The 23,440-nt window shown below is 35.5% G+C and overlaps 1 protein-coding gene across 3 annotated transcripts; it reads right to left on the bottom strand.

Moving 5' to 3' along the window:
* Positions 1-1,185: 1,185 nt before the first annotated feature.
* LOC142539413 (putative acyl-activating enzyme 19) lies at positions 1,186-21,789 on the bottom strand. Of its 3 annotated transcripts, none has more exons than XM_075644855.1 (17): positions 21,314-21,789; positions 19,466-19,942; positions 19,128-19,324; positions 12,914-13,117; positions 11,703-12,422; positions 10,091-10,737; positions 9,466-9,541; positions 9,295-9,381; positions 8,429-8,472; positions 7,521-7,629; positions 6,912-6,971; positions 6,298-6,382; positions 5,702-5,766; positions 5,492-5,551; positions 2,601-2,645; positions 2,277-2,386; positions 1,186-2,172 (listed from the first exon to the last, which is right to left on the bottom strand). In XM_075644855.1, the coding sequence occupies exons 1-17, from the start codon at positions 21,612-21,614 to the stop codon at positions 1,935-1,937; spliced, it is 3,525 nt and encodes a 1,174-aa protein (XP_075500970.1). In that variant the 5' UTR covers positions 21,615-21,789; the 3' UTR covers positions 1,186-1,934. The 3 variants fall into 3 exon arrangements, with proteins under 3 accessions (XP_075500970.1, XP_075500969.1, XP_075500971.1); XM_075644854.1 differs by having other exon boundaries at positions 1,186-2,193; positions 21,314-21,788; XM_075644856.1 differs by having other exon boundaries at positions 1,186-2,193; positions 19,466-19,682; positions 21,314-21,786.
* Positions 21,790-23,440: the final 1,651 nt, after the last annotated feature.

Below are 23,440 nucleotides of genomic sequence, written 5' to 3'. Positions count from 1 at the left end.
TTAAAAAACTATTCAATTATCTTTTTCCAACTATATTTCTTATATTTTTTCGCCTCCTTCCCGGTTAGAACCAACTATTAATGAAATTGATTTAAGTTTGTTTATTTTCATAGTTGAACTAAAATAACTGATTTTTTAAGGAAAAATTGTTATGAAACGTAAAACATAACAGTGACAGCACGAGACATGGACTACATGGGGTGATACCTGTTATTATGTTTCGACTCCTAGCACAGATAATTATTGTATCTACGACAACCAACTAAAAATAGGCATTTAAGCAAACTGTATGGTTGGATTCGTTCAACAAGTTTAAAAAATGTATGCTAAAATATGTTAATTCCTTATTATTTGGTTTACCAATAGTTTTTATTTGAATTTTTTTGCCTATATCAATTCTTATAAAGTATTTTATCGTGTTTCTATTTCATATATTATCACACAATTTTTTTTTTATTTTTTTTCTGATTTATATATTTAAATTATTGTGTGTTATTTTCTTTTCGAATATTGGTTCAACTAGAAAAAAAAAATTTGTTTTACTCACGGGAAGATGATAGACTTTCATTCAATTACATGCTACAAATCCAAGTAGAGAGGGATCGAGCAAGGGATGTCAGTATACTTATATCCATCTTTGTTTCTTTTGCCTGGATTGTTCTGTATAATGTCCATGTCAAATTTGTTTTAGTTATACTAAAATTTTAAAGTTTTAAACCAAAATTTAAGTCAAGTTTTAATTGAAATATGCTAATGATTATAACCCGATACATTTGAGAATATTTCAGAATAATATATATCTCAAACAAAAAAATCATCCAACATTCGTGGGAAAAATCTAAAGTGGCTTATTTCTCGAGTTATTTTCTTTTCTGTATTTAGAGTAGAGGGCGTCATTTTGTTGATGGTCTCGTTTCAATTCAGTTATATTATGGATTGATGTTAATTGAAGTTCACTCCTTAAAATTTAAAGATCGAGATAATACAATGTTTTCAACTTATTCATATCTTCTACAGCATGACGTTTCATCATAGACCTCACATATGAGATTCACTCGATCCAACAACAGTGTGTTCACAACATGCCTGCTCGTCTTTTTTTTTTTTTTTAAGACAAAATTTGTTTTGTGTACCATTTTTGGATTCGTTAGTAGTTAGACCATATCTCTATAGACAGACATATGGTTTAAATGAAGACAAGCGTAAAAAGTAAATGCTACTGGTAGAAATCAAGGGCTATAACAGACATAATCCTATCACGATTCAAATAAAAGATCAAACTAGTGTGTGTTTCAAACGAATTGACAAGAAATACTGTCGATTTTAAGCTGCACGTATCTATTCTTTCATAAGGCACTCCACAGATTAAAGGTCAAATTTCGTATCTAAATTCCTAAATTTGTCACTTCACTAGCTTGCCCAAATTGTTGCAGCCTTTCCATGCACGTAGATATGAAGGACGTCTCGGAAACCTGCTCTTTTGCTTCCTGGAAACATACGAGGACAAGAACTAAAGTTTAAATAGAATGCAGATGTAAAAATGAAGAAAGTTTACATTGTCAGATCTCTTCTGCGTCAACTTTCGATATTTTCCCTGAATGTCATATACTTGGGCATGGGCATTACACCGATTTCCAGGATGAGAGGAGGATGGTCATGTGGTCTGAGAAATCTCTATCATACCCATGGCCCACGACCAATCGATGAGCATGCCTTTTTACCCCTTGAGAACTGCAGCTTCTTGGCTCCATTATTGCCGTAGCAGCCCCAATCTCAACAGTCCATTCGAAATAGCATTTTAATCTCATGTTCAACGTGTGTAGATGAATGACTCGTATCATAAGAAATACATGCATTCATTTAAATACACAGAACAGAAATTGGAACATTGTGAAATGGAAGATATCAAGTGCCATAGGAGGAGGAGCTCACGGTTATGAAGGCAAAGATTTTGACCTTGAGTTTATGTGATCCGTTTCCACATCGAGTTTAATACAGTAAACATGGTCATCTCTGCAACCTACAAAAATTCTACCACCAATCATCACCGGGGAAGAGAAGATCTCTCCTTCAAGGTCCAGTCGAGCAAATTCATGAACCACATCCTTCTCATTTCGATTCGAATACCCAAGAGCATTCAAGTCAATTCGTAGCACATGGATACAGCCAGAACTGTCACAGACACAGATTAAACTGAAAAGAAGAGGACAATTGCTTTGAGATTTTTCTATGATATAGGAAAAAGGTCTGACATTTTAACTTAAAGTTTCTTTTACCATTCAGACATAGTGGAGACATCAGTGATCAATTGCAAGTCCTCGTCTGCACAAGGAGATGATGAAATCGGGTGCCCAATATTATGATTCCACAATAAATTGCCCGTTTCCTGAATTGACACATAAGTTGCAATAAAAGTTCAAGATATTGAAGGGTATCTAATCCTTTAATCTTTCTAAAAAATCAACAGCACATATAATAAGTATCAAGTCCGGTAAATCAAAGTTTTAGAACTCTCTCTTTCTAAAATGTAATGGTGGTTTAAGAAAAGAATGGGACATAAGATGGTGCAGCCACAATAATCCCTAGAATAATGATCTCACCATTTCAAAGGAATAAATGCTTCCATCTCTAGAAGATACAAGCACCTGCAATAGATACCAGACAATTACCTTTTTAACAGAATCCCAATCACATAACGCAATATCGACTACAGTATTCAATATCATGCACTTAGACTAAAGGTTACTACATATAAATAGCACTTCCACAATAACAATTACTAGCCTCTGAAGTGAAATATAGAGGTAATGACAATCACAAGTTGAAGGAATCATATTATAAACGAGGGCGTAATTTATGTCTAGAGTTCACATGGAAAACAAAGCATGGAAAAAATAGTATCAGGAGAAGTATATTTTGATGTTATTGCAAGAAGCCTCGGAAAAAAATGGTCTCGATTGAGGCTAGTTTAATTAATCATATTTATTTCATAAAGTTCCTTGCACATTCTATTTCTGAAAGAGCGTTTATTGCATTAAATTTCCAAAACTTGTTAGTGCTTGGCAAAGAAAAACTGTCTTACGCCGGAAAACTTGAGCTTACGAGGGTTGTCATTCAAGGTATATAATGCTTCTGGCTCCAATGACAAAATTTACTTGTCGTGCAGGAAATTCTTGTGGACAAGTAATTGTCCTCCGACAGCCTGGTTCAATATTTAATAGCTTTTAATTACAATAAGCGAACTAGTTATGGAATATTAATTGTGGATCAATAGATTAATCAAGTTTTTCTTCGAGAAAAAGGTATATGAGACCAAAGGGTACATGAGAATCACTCTTGTCTTCTTAAGAAGATCTTTTCGATCTGTGATGAGATCCTGGTTCATGGCTCGGTAGATGATTCTATAGAAATGTTGAGTGGTTGGTTCAATGGAAAGAACGATATGTACAAAGCTTATAGTATATAGAAAGTTTAAGCCCCAAAAGATTATTATGCTATAATCTTTTGTAGTATTTGTTGTTATCTTATCCTTTATTTAAGTTTTAAATAAATAAGATCAATTCATAGTTAGAGTTCATAGTTAAAGTGATCTTTTTTTAATTATTTGGATCATCGCTATCAATTATAAATAGACTTTGATTCTATTAATAAATTAAGATGAAATTATTCACAATAATATATCACAAGATCTAAGGTTTCTTCTCAACGAGCCTTTAAAACTAAGAGATGACGAGGTTCTCTCAAAACGAGTCATGAAACCCTATCCAAATAAATTGATCATCTCATAACATGATCCAAACCCGGATCATAACAAATTGGTATTAGAGCCAATTGTTATGGATGATTTTCACACCTTGCAGCAACAATTCGAAGCATTTATCCAGATGTACAAGGAAAATAGGGCTGCAAACAAGTGTCGGCAGCAAGAACTCCATGCCCAGCTAGAAGCATTATCATTAATTATCTCTGCAACCAGAACTGAAGTAGGGGGTAAGGACAAGGGCAGAAGTACTAAGGAGCTGCATGCCGGCGAAATCACAGATGGCAGCACATTGTCACTGTCCATTGCTGCGGCTAGACCAAGTGCACAGGCAATCAAGGATGATGGCATCTATACGAAAGGTATGGATGACCAGCAAAACAGGGAGCTGCACGGCGCGGATCAGCATATGGCAGCACATGTGTGCCCAATCCCAAGAAATGGGATTTTCCAAAGCACAGAGGGATATCAGATCCACTAGGAGGGCTAAACCGATGCCAACAATTCTTTGGCATCAACGAACACCGAAAAAAGAAAAGGGTGGATTGGCTTCTTTTTACGTTGAGAGCAATGTCCTACTCGGTTTTTTAAAGCTGGAACAAGATCGTCTATGGTTACGGTGGGAGGAATTTAAGAACCACAGCCTCCTATGCCTAATCTTTGAAATACCCCAACAACAATCATTCGTGGAGAAATACAAGTACCTCCTTGTGTGGACTGAGGTTGCCTGCACTTTTCATATGGTCGAGGACAACCATGATCTCCAAGGAGAGAGTAATATCATGAGCCTCCATTGCACCAATATGGAAAGTTCAAGACCCAAAGGACTATTCTGCTATGATCTTTTGTAGGATTTGTTGTTATCTTATCCTTTATTTAAGTTTAAAATAAATAGGATCATTCCATAGTATTCCATAGTTACAGTGATATTTTATTTAAATGAGGATATGATTTTCTTTATTTCAATCATCGTACTCTATTATAAATAGAGTGTGATTCTATTAATAAAATTATGAGAAAAATTATTCACAATATTGTGTCGCGAGATCTAAAGTTCTCTCAAAACGAGCCTCGAAACTCTATCCAAAATACATTGATAATATCATAACATGATCTAAATCTAGGACCATAACATTGGCCTTGAATGCTACAGGTGTGGAAGAATTGCCTCATTCCTAAACACAAATTCTATGTATGGTTGTTTGCACATCAAAGTTTCTGACTAGAGAGAGAGAACCGTATTTGGATGAGAAAAAATGTATTCTTGTGGTAATTTTAATGAATGCTTTGATAATTTGTTTTTCAATTGCCACTTCTCGAATTCTCTTTGGACCAAATTTCATAAATGGCTAGGAATGAATAAACTCATGGGTTTTCATCTAAAGGGATTTACCGAGGGACTTCTTTCTTGGCAAAGATGTGGTTCATGGCTATGGCAGCCTGTCATTTTCACATTTGGAGTGCAAGAAATCATTGTCTATTTAAGAATGAGGAGCAGAGAGTTGATGACATATTTAGGAAAATACAGATTTTGTATGAGGTTTTGAATTATATGTTTATGTTATATATCTCAAGTGGTTAGTTGTTTGTTTCAAGGATTTAGCACCCTTGTAGATCTCCTAGGCATGCCCAAAGTATTTGTACCCATATTTTTTACCTTAATGATATGACCGTTTCATGTTTAGAAAAAAATTCCAAAACTTGTTAAAAGCTTCAGTCATAGAATTTTACCTGAGAAGGTAATGCCTTGGATATGCAAGGTCCAGTGAAAATTGGCCCACCAGTTCTTGCCTATTACAGAAGCAAGGGGAAATATAAAAGTGGTGCAGGAAAGATTGAAGATAGAATGAGGGGGAAAGCATTACAGGAACTAAGTATCACATTACAAACTATTGGACAATCACACAATTACAGGTAGCAATAAGCACAGAAGTTATAAACCTTCCAAATGATGAATCCATTGGTATCAAAGACAACAACAGTTCCATCCACCAAGCAACAAATGACTGCAAAACAATAAGCACTAGAAGACATGAACCAAGACATCTCAAAAAAGAGAAAATGCAAGTCCGGATGATGTAATTTATCTTTTGCCGTTTGTAAAACTGTTACTGATTTAATGTCTTGCGTTTTTTTGTCTTTTTGCACCAGAAAACTCCCAATTTACTAGAGTTTGTCATTCTTCAAAAATTGTTCTATGCGCTTGCATAGCACATGATCTCAATGACTAATGCATTGCCTAGCTCAATGACAATTGTGCATTACCAAATAGTTAGCATTGGGGATAAGGTCCAAGTTGTAAGATAAATATACCGCCCTTCCGGGTCTTATCAAGTAGTAGAATATTAAGCCATTAGATATGAAGAAGAGAAGGAACTAAATGCAAGCAATTACAAGCATGTGGATGTGTAGATGATATTCAATGAGCATAAGCTTTCCTCAAAATAAATAAATGCATTCATGCACAGTAAGCAAGGCAGGAATGGTTGAATAGATTAATCAATGCAAATGTATAATTTAAATGAAATGCAGCTGACCATTTCCATTAGAAGAAATTATGGAAAGAGAACCAAAAATAGGTGATCCCAAATCTTGTTTCCATAGCTTCTTAAACGGAAGAGCCTGTAAAACAAACAGCTCACTTGTAAGAAAAGAGATTAAATTTCAAAGAAAAGAGAAGGAAAGATAAAGCACAACTAGTCCTTGTAGAATTTTAGATGATAGGGGTTTTGTTGAAGGTAATACAACATAGAAATTTGGCACATCAGAAGCATAATAGAATATATTAAAACTATAAACCTGAAAGGGTACATAATAATATAATTGCTATCTATGCAAGCATTAACAAATTATGCAGAAAATGACCGGATTTAAATTTTTTGTAATGCTTCACTTACACATATAATCTCATTGGTATCATAACCCAATGCATAACATACAACAGAGCAAACCAGACCCAACACTTTTCTATGCCCAAACCAATATCTATCACTTCCACACAACCTAATCAGCATCATAACCCAATGCAACATGTACAACAGCAATGCTCTACTTAGTTAAAGGTCGACGTATTTTTCTCATTCAATTTGATGATTATGGAAACAAAACACGAGTATCAGAAATCAAAAGCCAACAGTTAGATTTCAAAAACCTGTACGGTCAATGCTGTTACATGGCCACTGGTTGCTGCCACAAAAAGTTTCCGTTGCATCTGCAAAACCAATAGAAGGGTTGACAGCTTATAAGTAAGTAGGGATAGAGATACACAAGAAATAATCATCTACGAAATATAGACAATATTTTTCATATTTAGAAAATATAATACACAGTTATTGACGGCAATATATGCGGTTACTCAAAGCATCAGAGTGGGGCAACTGGCAAAGCTCAACTCATCGAGTTGAGGCAGAATAAGGCATGACATATAATTTAATTCAAATATATGAATAAAATTCTATCTGGTATCCTATAAACACATGCAAATTACATAGCAATATAAAATATATTTTCATAAGTGCAGGTATAAATATTAATAACTATTAGTCTATTACATTGCATTTTATCTTGAATTCACATCTTTAGCATACACAGCACTAGGAGCTTTGAGACATGGTCAACATGACTCAAGGCACATGCTCCGAAAAAGGAACGGGAGTTCCTCGGCAAGCGCCTTTAGCACCGTCAACAACTATGCATGCACGGACTACTAAGAACGTGTTGGAATACATGAGGAACACCACATAAGAATTATACAACCTACCTCATCAATAGCAGGGGAACCAAATATACTGCCACCACATTGAAGTTTATAAATACATTGATAACTTTTGTAATCGAGTGCATAGAGATTATGATCATAGGATCCACACCTGTAGAAATTTGATAACCACATAAAGACAAAAGAGTTCAGATACTACAAAATATGGTGCCCAAATGCTCAACTACAGTTTCTGTTCCCAAGAAACCTTTAAAAATTGCAGGACAGACAAATTTCTGAGTTCATCGCCCTAATGAAAACAGTATCAAATTAATTTCCACTGGTACGTGGTGAAATTATAAACTCACTGAATTTTTACATGCATACTAGACAAATTAACTGCTATTGGAAAACAGCAAAAAGACTTCTAATGGTTTCTGATACCTGGAAAATTATCACCTTGCGATACAGTTTTCTCATATACTTAAGAAATTAGAAGATTTCGGAAGCTGAAAAGCCATTATCAGACGACAGCACATGAATTAACTATGAACAAAATAATATAAAAATGTCTCAAGCATAATGGGAAGCAAATTGCATGATGAAAAATGAACAAAAAATATTAGGAAAAGCTCTCAAACATAAAAGAAAATCAAACTACCAGCATTAAATTAAAAAAGACATTCATTATTTTGGGTCCAATGACATGTGAAAACAATAATATTATGGGCCAAGACTCCTCATATGTGCTTTAATAAAATGGTTACATCAATAGTCCTCGATACGAGCTTCAGGAGATGGAAAGTTACACATCACAATATATGAAGTTAGGCTTGCAGTGCTAAATCAACACGGAAATTGAAGTACAAGGAATATGCATATGCATGAAACAGCATGCCTCGCATTTAAAAAATACTTTCTGATTGGTGCAAAAAGAAATTTAATTAACAAAAATTAGGGTAAAATATTACCAGACCAGATGGCTGCATTTATCAACCAATGGTTGAGATTTGACCTAAAAAAAGAGAGAAAAATCAACATAAAAAAACCGTTAAGAGGAATTAAAGAAATTTGGTCAATGAGAACAAGAGGATAAGTTGACCAAAAACACTTAAAACCATTTAATATTATCAATGTGGCATAATGCAGCTACTCAACAAACGATGTACTGCAAGTGTAAGATATTTCAGTGGTCAAGGTAAGGACAATTGCACCAAAAAAAGTAAGAATGTCATCAGTGGTTAATCCTAGCATCTTGCAAGCAAATGGATAATGTGTGGAGAACCATGATTATTTTTCCAGCAGCTATATATTTATTTCCACAACTTACCATCACCTTGTGATTACCTGAACAATGAAGAGGATATCAAATCCAAAAAATTTCTAGTCACATTAGGCTATGTAGTTGAATAGGACTACTATCACAAGGTATGTTTGTGGTAACCATATATAGGAGCTAAATTAGTGAAGTGATAAGTACTCCCCGCACCAAAAGGAGGAAAAAATAACATTAAAAAGATAAAAACCCAAGACTTAAATCCATTACAATGCTATGAATGACTGTTTGATCAATCACACAAGTTTCTTTGGCTTCCCTGCAACAACACTTGAGAACGTAATAGCACATTCTCGAAGGTTGTAAAAGACGAAGAATAAACATTGCATTATATGATGTTTAAGAATAGCATGACACGATGTTTGTGAAATTGGATAATTCAAGAAATTAAAATAACAATGCACATTTAACAATTTTGAATAAACTATGCATCACAATAACCATTGTAACTACTTAACTAAAGCATAAAGGCAACGAATGAAGCTTTGGAAATCGCTAAACCTCGCCTGAAGTTTGAAACTTCCAGCAGATGCTTCCGTTTAAATAATCAAGGAAATATATTTTCCCCTCATAGCATCCAATTACAACCTGCAAAACACTCATGCCGACTCAGAGCATGTTTTAGATAATAACATTGAATCATAAAAGTAAAAAAAAAAAAAAAAGAATAACCTGAGAAAAATCATCTAGAATTTCAGCAGAGCATTCTACTCGTCCTTGTAGTGTAGTCTCCCAGCATAGATTTCCACTAAAGATGTAACAGTATCAACATATCATACTGAAATTTTATTCCAAAACAGTCATGATGCTCAAAAAGTATGAGATGAGATGAACCAGCTTGAACTCACAAGATAAATACAAAAGAAGTTAATACAGGTAAGATTTATTTTTGGGTATCCTTCCAAGGATCTTTGAGATTGCAAATACATAGAAATACACATTACACGTCATAATTTTTTTTGCAGCATTTTCCTAATTCAGAGACAACCATACAAATTTTCAGTTCAATTTGAGATAATGAAAATGGAAGCTCTTAGTTTAACCAAGTAAATTGTACTAGCCAATGTTCAATAAATTACACCACTAGAGACAGTAACAAATATGTCTAAAAAGTAACAGTTATCTTTAAGAAAAGGCCAAGCCAGGCAATTTCAGTATTCATTAGTTTAAATAACAAGAAATGGAAAAGGCATAAGAATTTGGGTACCCGCATAGGAATTTAAGTGACAAAAATTGCAGGAGTAGTTGCTATTTTAAGATTCTGAAAGTTATACCAGTGGTCAGAAATCAATCATACCTTTTGGCATCTAAACAAACAAACTTGTGTGAGTGAGATCCTATAAAAAGGCGAACATCATTCCCTAAAAAGACAACAAGAGGTGATGCGTCGACACAAGAATCAATGCAAACTTTCCATAGTTCTTGCAGAAAGCCTTTTCTGTCTTTTACTAGCATGTTCGACCAATATAAATAACATAAACAATTTTCCTCACGATTCCCGCCATGCGAGCCTTTGTTACATCGACTGAAAGAACAAGAAGTGTGCACCGGAGGATTGAGATTCCAAAAATCGTCGTCACTGGGACTTCCCTCTTTTGTCGCCTTTAAGTGTTTGGAGGGATTATCATTGTCACCATCACTATCAGACCATAACAACCTAGCACGAGGCTTGCTTCTTGGGTAACTAGAAACCCTATAATTTGACAGAAGCATGTCTCCATGTAATTCACTCAAGCCTAATCCAGAATCAGAATTGATTCTTAAAGCATCGTTAGAGGACAAGAGAGCCATTTGAAGCTTTAGTGGAGTGGGAAAGGTATACAACAATTTCATATGGATTCCCAACTTAAAAGAGGCATATGCTGCGGACATAGAATTACCACCCATATCAAAAAAATTATCATCAACTGCAATCTTCTCAACCATTAATGCGTCAGAAAAGACCTGATCGATATAACAAAAGGAAAAAATAAACTCATTAAAAAAAGTGAAGTCGATGTCATCTGACAAGGATGTAAAAAGTTAAAACTTTATAGTACACTGTTTTACAGACTGCCACAGACAAATCACAGTTTAAGAAAAATGGATAACACAGAGAAATACCTTGCTCAAGTGGTGCAGACAAGAATATGAAATGTTATGGAGATGTAAAATTTTGATAAGCATATTTTACCATGGGCAAGCAAGCGTTGTTAGGTCCTATGATATCGAATATTTATGCTTTCTAGATATATATTGCTCCAGAGGATTTAAACTACAAACCAAAAACAGAGACTAAAGATGGAAGCGCATTTTTGCAACTGAAAAATGTATATGCAAAGTATGTGCACAGATATCCCAAGATATTGAAAAGTTGGCTAAGATGCTCTCTTAAGTAACATACCGATTTACAGGGAAGTGGCATATCTTTTAGTTGTGAACAGCTATCATTTTTTGTAGATTTCAGTAGCACCTATCCCTCATTGTACATTTATAAACAGAAACCAAAAACAAGTGACTGATGTTCCTGGAAAAATGAAACCAAAAACAAGCTACAGATGTTCCTGGAAAAAATTGTTCTCGAAGTCATAGTACATGATAATAATCTTGTTTTCGTGCAATTATTTTCATTGCAGAAAGTAGTTGCAAAATCAATAGAGAACAAAAGGCCAATGAACAGCTGTGAATCATTGATTAGAACTCTTTTTTATTGATCAGAGAACTTAAAAAGCACACTACCTATATCTGAAAAAAGCAGAAGCATATCAAGTTCTAACCCCATCTATTATTAGTAAAGAGATGTAAACCATACATAACTTCAAAGACTGTGTGGTCACTCCCATGCATCACCTAACAACATTAGCTCTTTAAGGTTTTTAATCAGTAATTGCAAAAATATGTTGAAATTTCTCACAGGTTTGAAAGAAAACCTTTTCAATAACATCAATGAGGTCACCAGGAGGAACCTCTTCCACAGTATTCTTTATATGTATGACTGAATGAGTAGAAGCTGCTAATGAAGAATAATCAACTTTTCCGGAGGATGTCAAAGGTATTGATCTGGTAAACAAGATTGAACTTGGTATCATCATTTGTGGAAGCTTGCTCATCATCCAACTCCTCAGAGAATATTTAAGTTCTTCAGTCTCTTCAATCATTTGCTTTAACAGTAAATATGCTTCAAGAAGTAGGATTTCTCCATCGACATCATGGCATATCACTGCAGCATCAACGACATCTGGATGATCTCTAAATGCACCCTCAATTTCCTCAAGAGCAACACGTTGCCCATTAACCTTTATCGTACGATCTTTTCTCCCAAGGAAAACCAGGTCCCCGCTTGGAAGTTTTCTGGCAAAATCACCTGTTTTAAAGAAAGGCTGAGTTCGATACCCGTCACCAGGACACTGAACATCACAGTGTAAAGGCAATTCCATTTGTTCCAAAGGCATAATATAAGGATATTTGTAGTAACCCGCTGCAACGCATTGTCCACCAACATATATCTCGCCTTCGATTGGAGCATCTTCTCCAACAAGTACTACGTCGCAGTTAGACAGAGGCAAACCAATTGGAATACTTGCTAGCACTTGATTCTGCATAACCAGTGCCAGCCTCTTGCAATCAAAATATGTGCAGTCCCCAGTCACCTTAACGGCAATCATATCAATGCTCATTCAGCAATAAGCTTTCAGATGCGCAAATGATAAAGTAAATAAAGAAAAGAGAGCCAATATTGGAGCTAGTGCAGCATGTTTTCGAGGTCAACAATGAGCTACTATTCAACAAAACAAATTGGAAGAAAATGCATTCTTAAATCTAGCAGTTTATAACAGTTTATTTCCGTGGCAACACTCGGACCACTGCTGGTGCAAATCATGCTTGAAAAAGCTTTGAGTTCAAATGTTAAAATGCTACCCTGCTTACGGTGGCACACAAATGATGTAGACAAAGTCAAACAGGCACCCATGAAAGTATATGTGTGAGAATATGAGCTAGTTGAAAAAAACCTTCAGGGAACGATAAAAACTCATGTTTATATTTTCATATTCCAACATTGTTCTTAAAACTTGCTGATTCACAGGATTAAACTGATTTCAATTAAACAGCATGCTCGAAAAGAATGTTTCAGTTGTCTAACCTCTGTGCTTCCATATAGATTCAAAATTGACGTCTGCGGTAACAATTTCATAAGCATCTCGCATAAGGACACATGAAAAACTTCACCACTCAGTATCAATAACTTCAAAGAATTTCGAACCATTACGTAACGAGGACTTTGCAGGTCAGGAAGGATTGCCCTTATTAAAGAAGGCACTGCCACAAGCTTGTTGATAAAGTATCCCTGAAAGAAAACCATATTAAATCACGATGGACTTTGACACGAAAAAAATGTGTACCATATTTTATGTCAGTTGTGTGAGAGAAATTCCAACACTCAAATATTAGTTATCGTCGGTCAAATTATATATTGTATGGTCAGTAAAATGATGTCAAAAATAACTTGAAACAAATGAGTCCCGTGATGAATAAAAACAGGACAATAAGAAAGAAAATATTTGTTATTGGCTGATAAAAACTTTTTGTTATTATGCCAAACTGAACTGAGAGTGACGTGAGGAGAAAATGAGCAAAAATAAAATCATTTCGAACCGTGAGGGGTTAGATCAACTGGACGAGAGATCAAGTCAAGAACTCCCCCTATCTGGAATGGGCTGAGTCGAAACAAAATATACAGAAGCAGCGCAGAGCTGTCAGACGGGCCGACTGCTCTTTCTCTGCTGGACAAGCATCAGAGATGAATGGCTTTGCTTAAGCTTAAAATAGTTTCTCCCAGATGAGCTCTAAATTTCAGACAATCTTCTCAATTCTTTAGGCTCTGGGTTGCCTTCTAAGGCTTCAGTCTGGTGGGATTGAATGTATCCTACCCGAATTTTGAGATTGTTGAGCTTAAGTCGATTCAATGATTGTTTCATCAACAATATATCACTAAGTCTAACGTCAACACAACCACTTAACTTAGTAATTACACTTAAATCAAATGATGATATGCTCTGCAAGGACCCTGCAAGAGTAAAGTCATCCCCACATGTTCACCCTCATAAATACAATCATGGTGAGCTTTAAGTACTGGACGGAAACACAATGCTTTAGTGGCAAAGACACGAAATAAACATAGAACTAAACTGAATCATCTTCACATGGATCTGGATAAACACAACATGACTACATTTAGTTACAATTTTGTAATACAGATATGATAATTTTTTATCCATACTTCTGGTTTCTACCCACTGTACTACCATATAAATTTCTTAGATTCAGCCTCTTTCAGATGATATGAATGAATTACAATCCCATGCAAAACCTAGAGCTAGATGTCAGACACGTAATAATTGATATGATGTGTAATGTCTTGAGCCACCCTCTCATGTGCGGGGCATATTCTTTCCATCAAGTTTGTCTTCAAGATATTTTCATAAAAGGAATGTTGTATGTACTATTCAACTATTTGCCTGGCACAAGAACCATATCATTTCTAATTCTATATCATATCGATGAGTGTTGATCTTTTGTTCCACACGATGATAGGTATAGTATGACTTCTCTTTTAGAGAACGCTGAAAAAGAGTCTTGTTCTCCTAATATATCATACGATGGTTGGCTTGATTAGATTTCCATGAATAAGCTCAAATGAGTGAAGAAAGTCATCTGTAAAGAGCCTGGAGGTGCTACAAGGATACACCATTCAACTGAGTGGCGACTCAAGACAAAGGAAGAAACGGAGGAGCAAAAGCCAAAGAGAAATAAGAAGAAAATTCTACAATATTGTCGATTGCCCTCCTGATTCTAATCTATATACATAATATAAAACTCATACCATGCTTGCTTATTACAACCGTCCAGTGGAAGAGAATAACTACAAATAAATGTGGAAAATCTTGACAAGCATTTCACGTGTCTGCAGTCCAGAACCTCCTGATAGTATCTTCAGGTGGCAAAATCATCCAACTAGGCATCCTAAACCGCTTTGGCCTTTGTAGGCTGCTGACTGATCATTCAAGTTTGATTCCTAATTTTAGGGTCTCCGTCTTGCTTTATAATTAGGGCTAAATGATATTGGCTTTGGTGTATCGATGACATTATAACTTTAATGAAACACAGTGCAATTTTTTCCCTTTTTGCAGGAGAGAGTGTTAGGCTGAATGATATTAGCATTTGTATCCATGACACTACAACTTTTGTGCACATAGTGCAAGATTTTTCTTTTTTTGCAGAGATAACGTTATGCTTAATGATATTGGCATCGATGTATCAATGACACAACTTTTGTTAAACATGTCGAAGTAGTTAGGATTTGAAAGGCTCAATTTTGAACCAGGATCCTATATTATTGGTATGATAGGATATTTATCAAATTTAGTGGGATTTAATTTTATTCCTTTGATTTATATAAAGTATAATAATCTATGACTTTAAAGAATAAGAAAAAAGAGAATTATTTCTTCTTATGTTGTCTGCCATATTATTTATATGGTATCAAAGTGTCTAGATTAGAATCGGCCATGAATTTCAAAGCAGCCATGGTCAGTGCTGGTTCTAGTAGTGAAGACGCCAGTTCAAGCAGAGATGGTGGGACCCAATCACATGTCACGCCCCCAGATTTTTCTCTTCAAATAACGATCCACAAATTGAATGGGAATAATTACTTGGAGTGGGCACAATCGGTCCGGCTTGTGATTGATGGAAACAGGAAAGCTAGGATTCTTGAACGGCGAAGTGAGAATCCCGGGTTCGACTGACTTGAGATAAAAGCCGTGACGTTCCGAGAATTCATTGGTCACGGCATGGTTGATCAACTTGATGGACCCAGCAATCGGCAAACCATTCATATTCTTACCCACAGCTCGGGAGGTTTGGGAGGTTGTCAGAGAAACCTCATCCGATTCTGAAAATTACTCTCAACTGTACGAGATAAATACCCGGGTATGGCAGATGCAACAAGGTAACAAAAACATCACAACTTACTTAACAAGTTGATAGTTCTATGGCAGGAATTGGACCTCCTCGACGAGTGGGGGAGTAGCAAGGATTGTACCCGCTACAACGCAAAACTAGACCGATGCAGGATGTTTGTCTTCTTTGCGGGATTAAGCAAGGAAGTGGATGAGGCTCGAGGGCGTGTACTTGGGCGAAAACCTTTGCCCAGCCTTCGGGAGGTGTTTTGCGAGGTCTGGCGTGAAGAAACTCGACGCCAAGTGATGCTGAAACATTCTGAACACACCATGGAGTCTAAAGGTTCGGCCCTTGTGAGTCGAGAAACGGGTTCTGATGGGAAATCATTTTACGAGAACTGCAAAAAACCATGGCACACTATAGAAAGGTGCTGGAGAATACATGGGAAACCAGCCCATCTTAAGAAAAAAATTGGCACCAACAGGACGAATACCGGTGGTCGAGCTCTTCAAGCAGGTGGTCAAGACTATGTAATGCCCTCACCCTCCTCATATTCCCTTCCCTTCACCAAGGATCAGTTAGAGCAACTATTCCAATTTCTTGATTCTAGACGTGATAAATCCAAACCCTCATGTTCCTTGGCCTAGACTTATCCTTTGCAAATATTGCTAATTCGACCACCAACAGTGTCTGAATTCTAGATTCTGGAGCAACAGATCATATGATAGGTTCATTACAAGTGTTATTTTCATATATTCCGTGTGTAGGAAACCAAAAAGTTAAACTTGCTGATGGCTCTGTTGCAGGGAAAGGAACTGTTGTTATTTCCTCTTCTTTGAGTCTCTTACAAATGTGTACACGTTCTCCCTCTGTCATATAATCTCTTGCAATCAGCAAACTCACCCTTAATCTTATGAGTCGAATCATATTTTTGTCCTCTCATTGTGAATTTCAGGACTTCGCCTAAGGGAGATGATTGGCAATGCTAAACAGGATTGAAAAAAATGTTTTTCGAGTTGTTTATCAATAAAAATATTTCTACTTTGCAATTGTGAATATCGTGAGTGAGTCAAACATTATCGAGCTACTTTTTCATCTCAACCTTATAAAAAGTCTAAGTCATTTACAATGATTCACAGTGACGTTTGGGGCCCATGCAAATTAAAAACACTTACTAATAAATGGTGGTTTGTGTCTTTCATTGATGATCATTCACACCTGACTTGGATTTTCCTTTTGAAAGATAAGTCCGATGTAAGGGTCACATTTCAAAATTTGTTACAAATGATTCAGACTCAATTCCACACTATGATCAAATTTTTCGGAGTGATAATGGGTGGGAATACTTTACCAATATACTTGGAAAGTTTTTTCAAAAGCAAGGGATCATTCACCAAAGCTCCTGCCCCATACACCTCAACAAAATAGTGTGGCTGAACGAAAAAATAGACATCTCCTTGAATGATCCCTTGCTTTTGAAAAAACTTTCCCCATACACCTCAACAAAATGGTGTGGTTGAACGAAAAATGGATATCTCCTTGAAGTTGCTAGAACAATTAGTTTTGAAATTAAAATGCCTAAGTATCTTTGGGGAGAAGCAGCTCTAACAGCCACCTATTAGATAAATAGACTACCATTTAGGATTTTGAATTTTCATTCCCCCATGAATATTTTCCAAAACTTTTTTCCCAATATACGCCTTCTCACTAATATCCCTCTGAAAATATTTGGCATTCAAGCATTTGTTAATAACTTTGATCTCGGTATCTCGAAACTGGACCCAAAGGCACGAAAATGTATCTTTGTTGGGTATCCTGCAAAACAACGTAGGTACAAGTGTTTTGACCCTGTTACCAAAAAAATTTTATCTCCATGGATGTAATTTTCGTTGAAGGCGAGTCTTTCTACACGTCTCATCTTCGGGGGGGTCTAGAGATAGCGAAGATGACCACTTAACCAAGCCTTATTTTAATATAAAACTAGGAAACTATGAAATTTCAAACTTCAATCAATCCGACATAACAGCGGAGACAGGTGAGAAACAGTTGAAAGGGTTGGAATATACAAGGAATAAGGATGAAAAGAAAGGGAGAGACCCTGTCATTCAACAATGCCATGAGTCAACTCGCGGACTGGATCTTGAAACTCAGAATGATGCCTCGGCCACTCCTGAAAACAACATCGATCTTCTCGTTGCCCTGAGAAAAGGTACCCGATCATGCACAACACACTCAATCTCAAACTTTGTCTCCATAAAAAACTGTCATCCTCTTGTTGTTCGTTTGTCTCTCAGTTAGACGACATCGGTATATCTAAGAAGTACATGAAGCTCTAGAGATCCCTAAATTGATAGAGGCGATTTATGAGGAGATGAAAGCTCTAGATTGGTCGGGAGATTGATTTATCTGTCGCACACATGCCCGGACATTGCCTTCGCAATAAGTGTAGTGAGCCAATTTATGCACTCACCGTGTGAAGAAAACCTTGAAGTTGTATATCGAATTCTATGATATCTAAAATGAACTCCAGGGAAGGGATTGCTCTTTGAGAAAACTGAGAAACGAGAAGTTGAGGTATATACAAATGCTGATTGGGCAGGATAAGTCACTGATCGAAGATCAACCTCTGGTTATTGCACATTTGTGTGGGGCAACTTGGTAACGTGGAGAAGCAAAAAACAAAGAGTAGTTGCAAGAAGCAGCGCAGAGGCAGAATTCAGATTATGGCACAAGGAGTTTGTGAAATATTGTGGCTTAAACGAGTCGTGGAGGATCTAAAAATGATTCTGAAATTTCCCGTCAAGCTATACTGTGAGTCTGTGACAAAAAAGCAACCATTAGCATCGTTCACAATCCAAATCTTCATGAGAGAACAAAGCATATCGAAATTGACATGCATTTCATAAAAGAGAAACTTGAAGAAGGAGTTATATGTATTCCATTTGTTCCAAGTCTATTACAAGTTGCTGATATCCTAACTAAGGGTTCAAACAAACCTTTGAAGAACAAGTGAGCAAGTTGGGGATGATGTATATCTTCGCACCAACTTGAGAGGGAGTATCGAAGTAGTTAGGCTTTGGTAGGCTCAATTTTGAACTAAAATCCTACATTATTGGTATGATAGATTATTTCCCAGATTTAATGGGATTTTATTTTACTCCTTTGATCTATATAAAGTGTATTAATTAACGACTTTAAAGAATAAGAAATAAGAGAATTATTTCTCCTTACATTGTCTGTCATACTGTCTATAAAACATAATGCAAGATATTTCTTTTTTGCAGAGATAATGCATGGTCTTTACATGAATCCATTAGAAATGAGTGATCAAATTTGTTTTCACCCATTATAAGCAAAAAAGGACTTAAGAAATTATATTCGTATCTTTTTTCATGTACCTGTAAAAAATCAATGACATAAAGTATATTTTCTTTTAGCTGATTGAAAGGAGGTGTCACCAACGTACAATTAGCAAGTATGGCTCCAAGAAACTCTGGCAGATGATCAATGAAACTTATTTGTGTTTTGAAAAGCACTAGATCTCCTTCTTCTACAGGATATAGGTCTTGCATCCACAGAAAACGATTCAGAAGGCCTGCAATTTAAGTTACATGAGAAAACTATCATGTGAATGAAAAGCACAAACTCGAATATCTGAGAGCACGCAATTTTGTCAAAGTCCAGCTCTAAATCCACAAATTCAAGTTCGGGACAAGGGAAAAAAATGAAGGCTTGCCTATTTCAGTGCCACATACACCTTTGGGCTTTCCACTTGATCCTGACGTGTACATCAAGTAACAAAACGATCTTAAACATTCACTTTCACACGGCCATGCTACTAAAGGTGGATGATACTGCTCTCTCAGGTTTTCCTCCATAGAAATAGGCAAAACGAGGAAACTCCCATTATCAATGAGCCATTGTAATTTATCAAGCTTGTGACAGTAATCTTCCTGCGTCAAAGATTTGTACCCAATGACAAGCTTAGCTTTTGAAGAAGATATTATGGATATAATCCTTGATTTTGGCCATGCAGGGTCTAAAGGCATGAATGCCTCTCCACATCTCAAGACAGAGAGAATAGCAACAATGTATTCAACAGATGGTTCCATATATATTCCTATTACTTTTGGTGTGTATGTGTTGATAAAACTGGTAGACTGTTGTATATTTGGACTTGAATACCGCAAAAATCCAGAACTCTGAACATCCTCTGTAGGTGAGATATTAATTGCCAAATACAAAAATCAGTAAATTCCTTGTACAACACCAAAACAATATATTTCACCAGTTGCGAAAAAATATTATGCAGTGAGCACAATATTTAAGATGTAAATATATTTATACAAAAACAACCTTCAAATTGTTGAACTGGTATGATTTTCTCAAACTTATTGGCTCGTGCTATTTTGCTACTAATTAGACTTGCGGAACTTGTGATTAAGAAAATGATGATTTGTATTATGTGTCCAACCTTAACACAATTTTTTGAACAAGCTCTTGGTCAACCTGATTAAGTCATGCTATTAATCAACTACTAAGCCATCATGTCTTGCTAGATGAGATAATTTACTTGCATACATGATACATTACATAAATAAAAAAACCTCAGCGACTATTTCATTCAAAAGAATCATCATGCGGATAGGAGAGCATTGTTTTAATCCAAAATGAATTCAGTAACGAGATTCGAGCTATGTTGCATGGATACGGGTACAGGTATCCGTATCGTATACAGATACAGAGATATGACAAATTTTGAAAATATAAGAAACAATAATGAATCAAAGCAAAAAAAATAGAACTGTCCCTACAAATTATCAAATCTTTTTTCGGTTTTAGAGTTCTCAACAACAAACCCCCTAGCGACCGAAATAAAAGGAAGGTTGATCGAAGGATCTACATGAAGCTTAAAATACAGCTAGCTTAAACGAAAGGCAATTATCAGATACGGCGAGAATAAGACAATTATTAAAAATATATATAAATATTATATATATATATATATTTAATATAAAAAATTCTAGAGATATATTTATATAAATAATTAAATATATTGTAGATATATATATATATATGTAAATATATACAGTTTACAACTTCAAATGAGAGATTATGTATCCCTGCCGTGTTCATGGAGTATTCTATCCGTGTCCAATATGTACCCAACTGATCAAACCTACAAAAAGTCAACGACATGAATTTTGCCGTATTCGACACTCGTATCAAGGAGTCGTATCCGTATCATTGTATCCGCATCTGATACTTCTAAAAAAAATTGAATTATCCGTGCTAAAGGATTTGAGGCACTCGTAAAAAAAAACAATTTCCTTGACACTCTTTTTGAAGTCAAAGTAACTTTTCATTCAGTAAATAAAACAGTTCCACGGGGGAATTCCGCAGACAAATATAATTTCGTTCCATAGCAAACACAATGTCAAATGCATTCACATTAGCGTTTACAAATAATATCAAGAGAAAAATGTTAGGTTTTCGTGTACGAACTCTCAGGAAAGTATTTTCTCCAGTTCAAATAACCTTGACCGTATCCAAACACCCGTGCAAAATAAAGTGCAATCCCTACCTGAGCAAGGAATAATAAGACCGGGGTCATGGGCACCGTCAAGAATACGACGGAGTCGACAACTGAGATTCTCGACGGCGGATAAAATATCCGAGAAACTGAAGCATTCGTCGCCGTCGTACACAGGAGGCCGAGAAGACAACGTCGTTTCCGGAAATGCAAATTCTGCATCGCGACGGAAACGACAGGCGACTCCAGCAAATCCGGAGGCGTGTATGACGGCGATTTTGTCCGGGTTTTTGGAGGCGGCGGCGTGGAACAGGTGAGAAATGCAGCAGGCTGGGTGTTTGCTGGAAGCCATAAGGACGACGGGAAATCAAGAAAATACGGAGCGAGTAGTGTTTTAATTCAGCAAAAGAGATTGATATCCAAAACATAATTTTGTTTATAATAAATTCAAATTAAAATGAAAACTCCATTCATATATAAAAGAATCAACCCAAACTTCACTCAAAGCTCAAAACTCTTTGAAAAATTAGACACAAATTAGATCAAGTAACGAAAAATTAGACTCAAACTCGACCCAATAAAAAAAAATAGACTCAAACTCGATGAGAAACTAGACTCAATGAAAAAATTAGACTCGAACTTGACTCAATGATGAAAAACTAGACTTAAACTCGACTCAAAAATTCTTATGTGTTTTATATATATTTTTACGTAAAAGATTAAATGTTAATGAGATGTTTGGTGATAAGATTGTTTCTTGCCAAAATCGTGCTTGAGTTTAATTCTATGTCATGTCAAACAAATAGGCGTCAAATTATTTTCTCTTTCAAAAAATAAGAATAAAAAAGACACACACATTTAGTTTTGTTCTCTTTAACTCAATTAAAAAAGTCAAACTCCCTTCGATTCAAATATGAGTAGGTCTTTTGTGAAATAGTCTCACGAATCTTTATCTGTGAGACGGATCAACCCTACCGATATCCACAATAACAAGTAATACTCTTAGCATAAAAAGTTTTCGTGAATAACCCAAAAAGATCAGTCTCACAAAATACGATCCGTGAGACTGTCTCACACAAGTTTTTGTCTTCAAATAAAGTGATGGGGAGTCATATATATTTTAATGACTTAGACGATTATCTTTTAACATTAGAAACATTTACAATCATTCAGTTTCATAATCAATATAACTTGTTGAAATCATACAAAAGGAAAATGAACTCGTTCATCAGACCATGTATCTCCAAATCATTCACTGTTCCACAAACTGAAGTACTGTTCATTTCAATTGAGGCATAAATAGAACAATAATCGATATCTATAGTTCCAAATTATATATTACATATATCTAAGTTGAGTACTAATCTAGAATGATACGAGTCTCATCGTTTATCTCTGTAATTGGTGAATTCCACCGCTTAAAAGGAAATCTACAATAGAAAAATGCGATATTGGAACAAGAACATCAACGTTGGTTATCCAATCTGAACAACACTTCTTCAAAAGTTGAACATCGAAATCTATTCAATAGTTGTATTTTTTTCTACAATAGAAAAAGCGATATTGGAACAAGAACAAAGTCACAAACTCAAAATGTCATTTTTTTTCTAAGGCTACAGTTACGAGACTCGATATAAGTAGTGTTTCGTATGATTTCATGTTTCTGGTTAGCCTCAACTCAATTCAACCATCAAAAAAAAAATTTGCCTAAATAATTTTCATGTTGCTGGTAATTATTTTGTTTCAAATGACACGTATTCAAGTTCAATAAACACCACATGATTTTCATATTGCCCACAAAAATTTAGAATTTTACTATTATTCATTAGTTACAGCATTCGTGTTTTGTCATATTTAACATTCAACCAAAAATTTCATTTTTCAAAACTAGTGTTTCTTAAACTAATGGAGTAACCAAGATCAATGAAAATGTCTATCATAAATTCATATCCCTCAATGGCTCAATATTATAATGCCCTCACTTTCAACTAGTTTCACACGACTCGACAAAACTAGATGCAAATATATATAATTTTTTTAAATGACAACAACAAATAAAGGAAACAATCTACCCCCTCCTTAGACTAAAGTCGTGCATTGTCTCCAATGCACTAAACGACACATAAGACACAAAATTAGTTAAACACAAACAACTAAGTGCAAGAATATGAAATGTAG

This window comes from Primulina tabacum, chromosome 3, assembly GCF_025594145.1.
Source record: "Primulina tabacum isolate GXHZ01 chromosome 3, ASM2559414v2, whole genome shotgun sequence".
In the NCBI taxonomy this organism is placed as follows: domain Eukaryota; kingdom Viridiplantae; phylum Streptophyta; class Magnoliopsida; order Lamiales; family Gesneriaceae; genus Primulina; species Primulina tabacum.
Note: the sequence above shows the minus strand (reverse complement) of the source record. Positions and strands in the feature narration are given on the sequence as shown.

Bases quoted from the DNA above. Each gene is read 5' to 3' on its own strand.
- LOC142539413 (XM_075644854.1), bottom strand. From the start codon at position 21,614: ATGGCTTCCAGCAAACACCCAGCCTGCTGCATTTCTCACCTGTTCCAC. The intron at 19,325-19,465 runs GCAAGCCTTCAT...CTTAAATTGCAG, and splicing joins TGTATGTGGCACTGAAATAG to GCCTTCTGAATCGTTTTCTG. The intron at 2,646-5,491 runs GTAAAATTCTAT...TATCTATTGCAG, and splicing joins CCAAGGCATTACCTTCTCAG to GTGCTTGTATCTTCTAGAGA.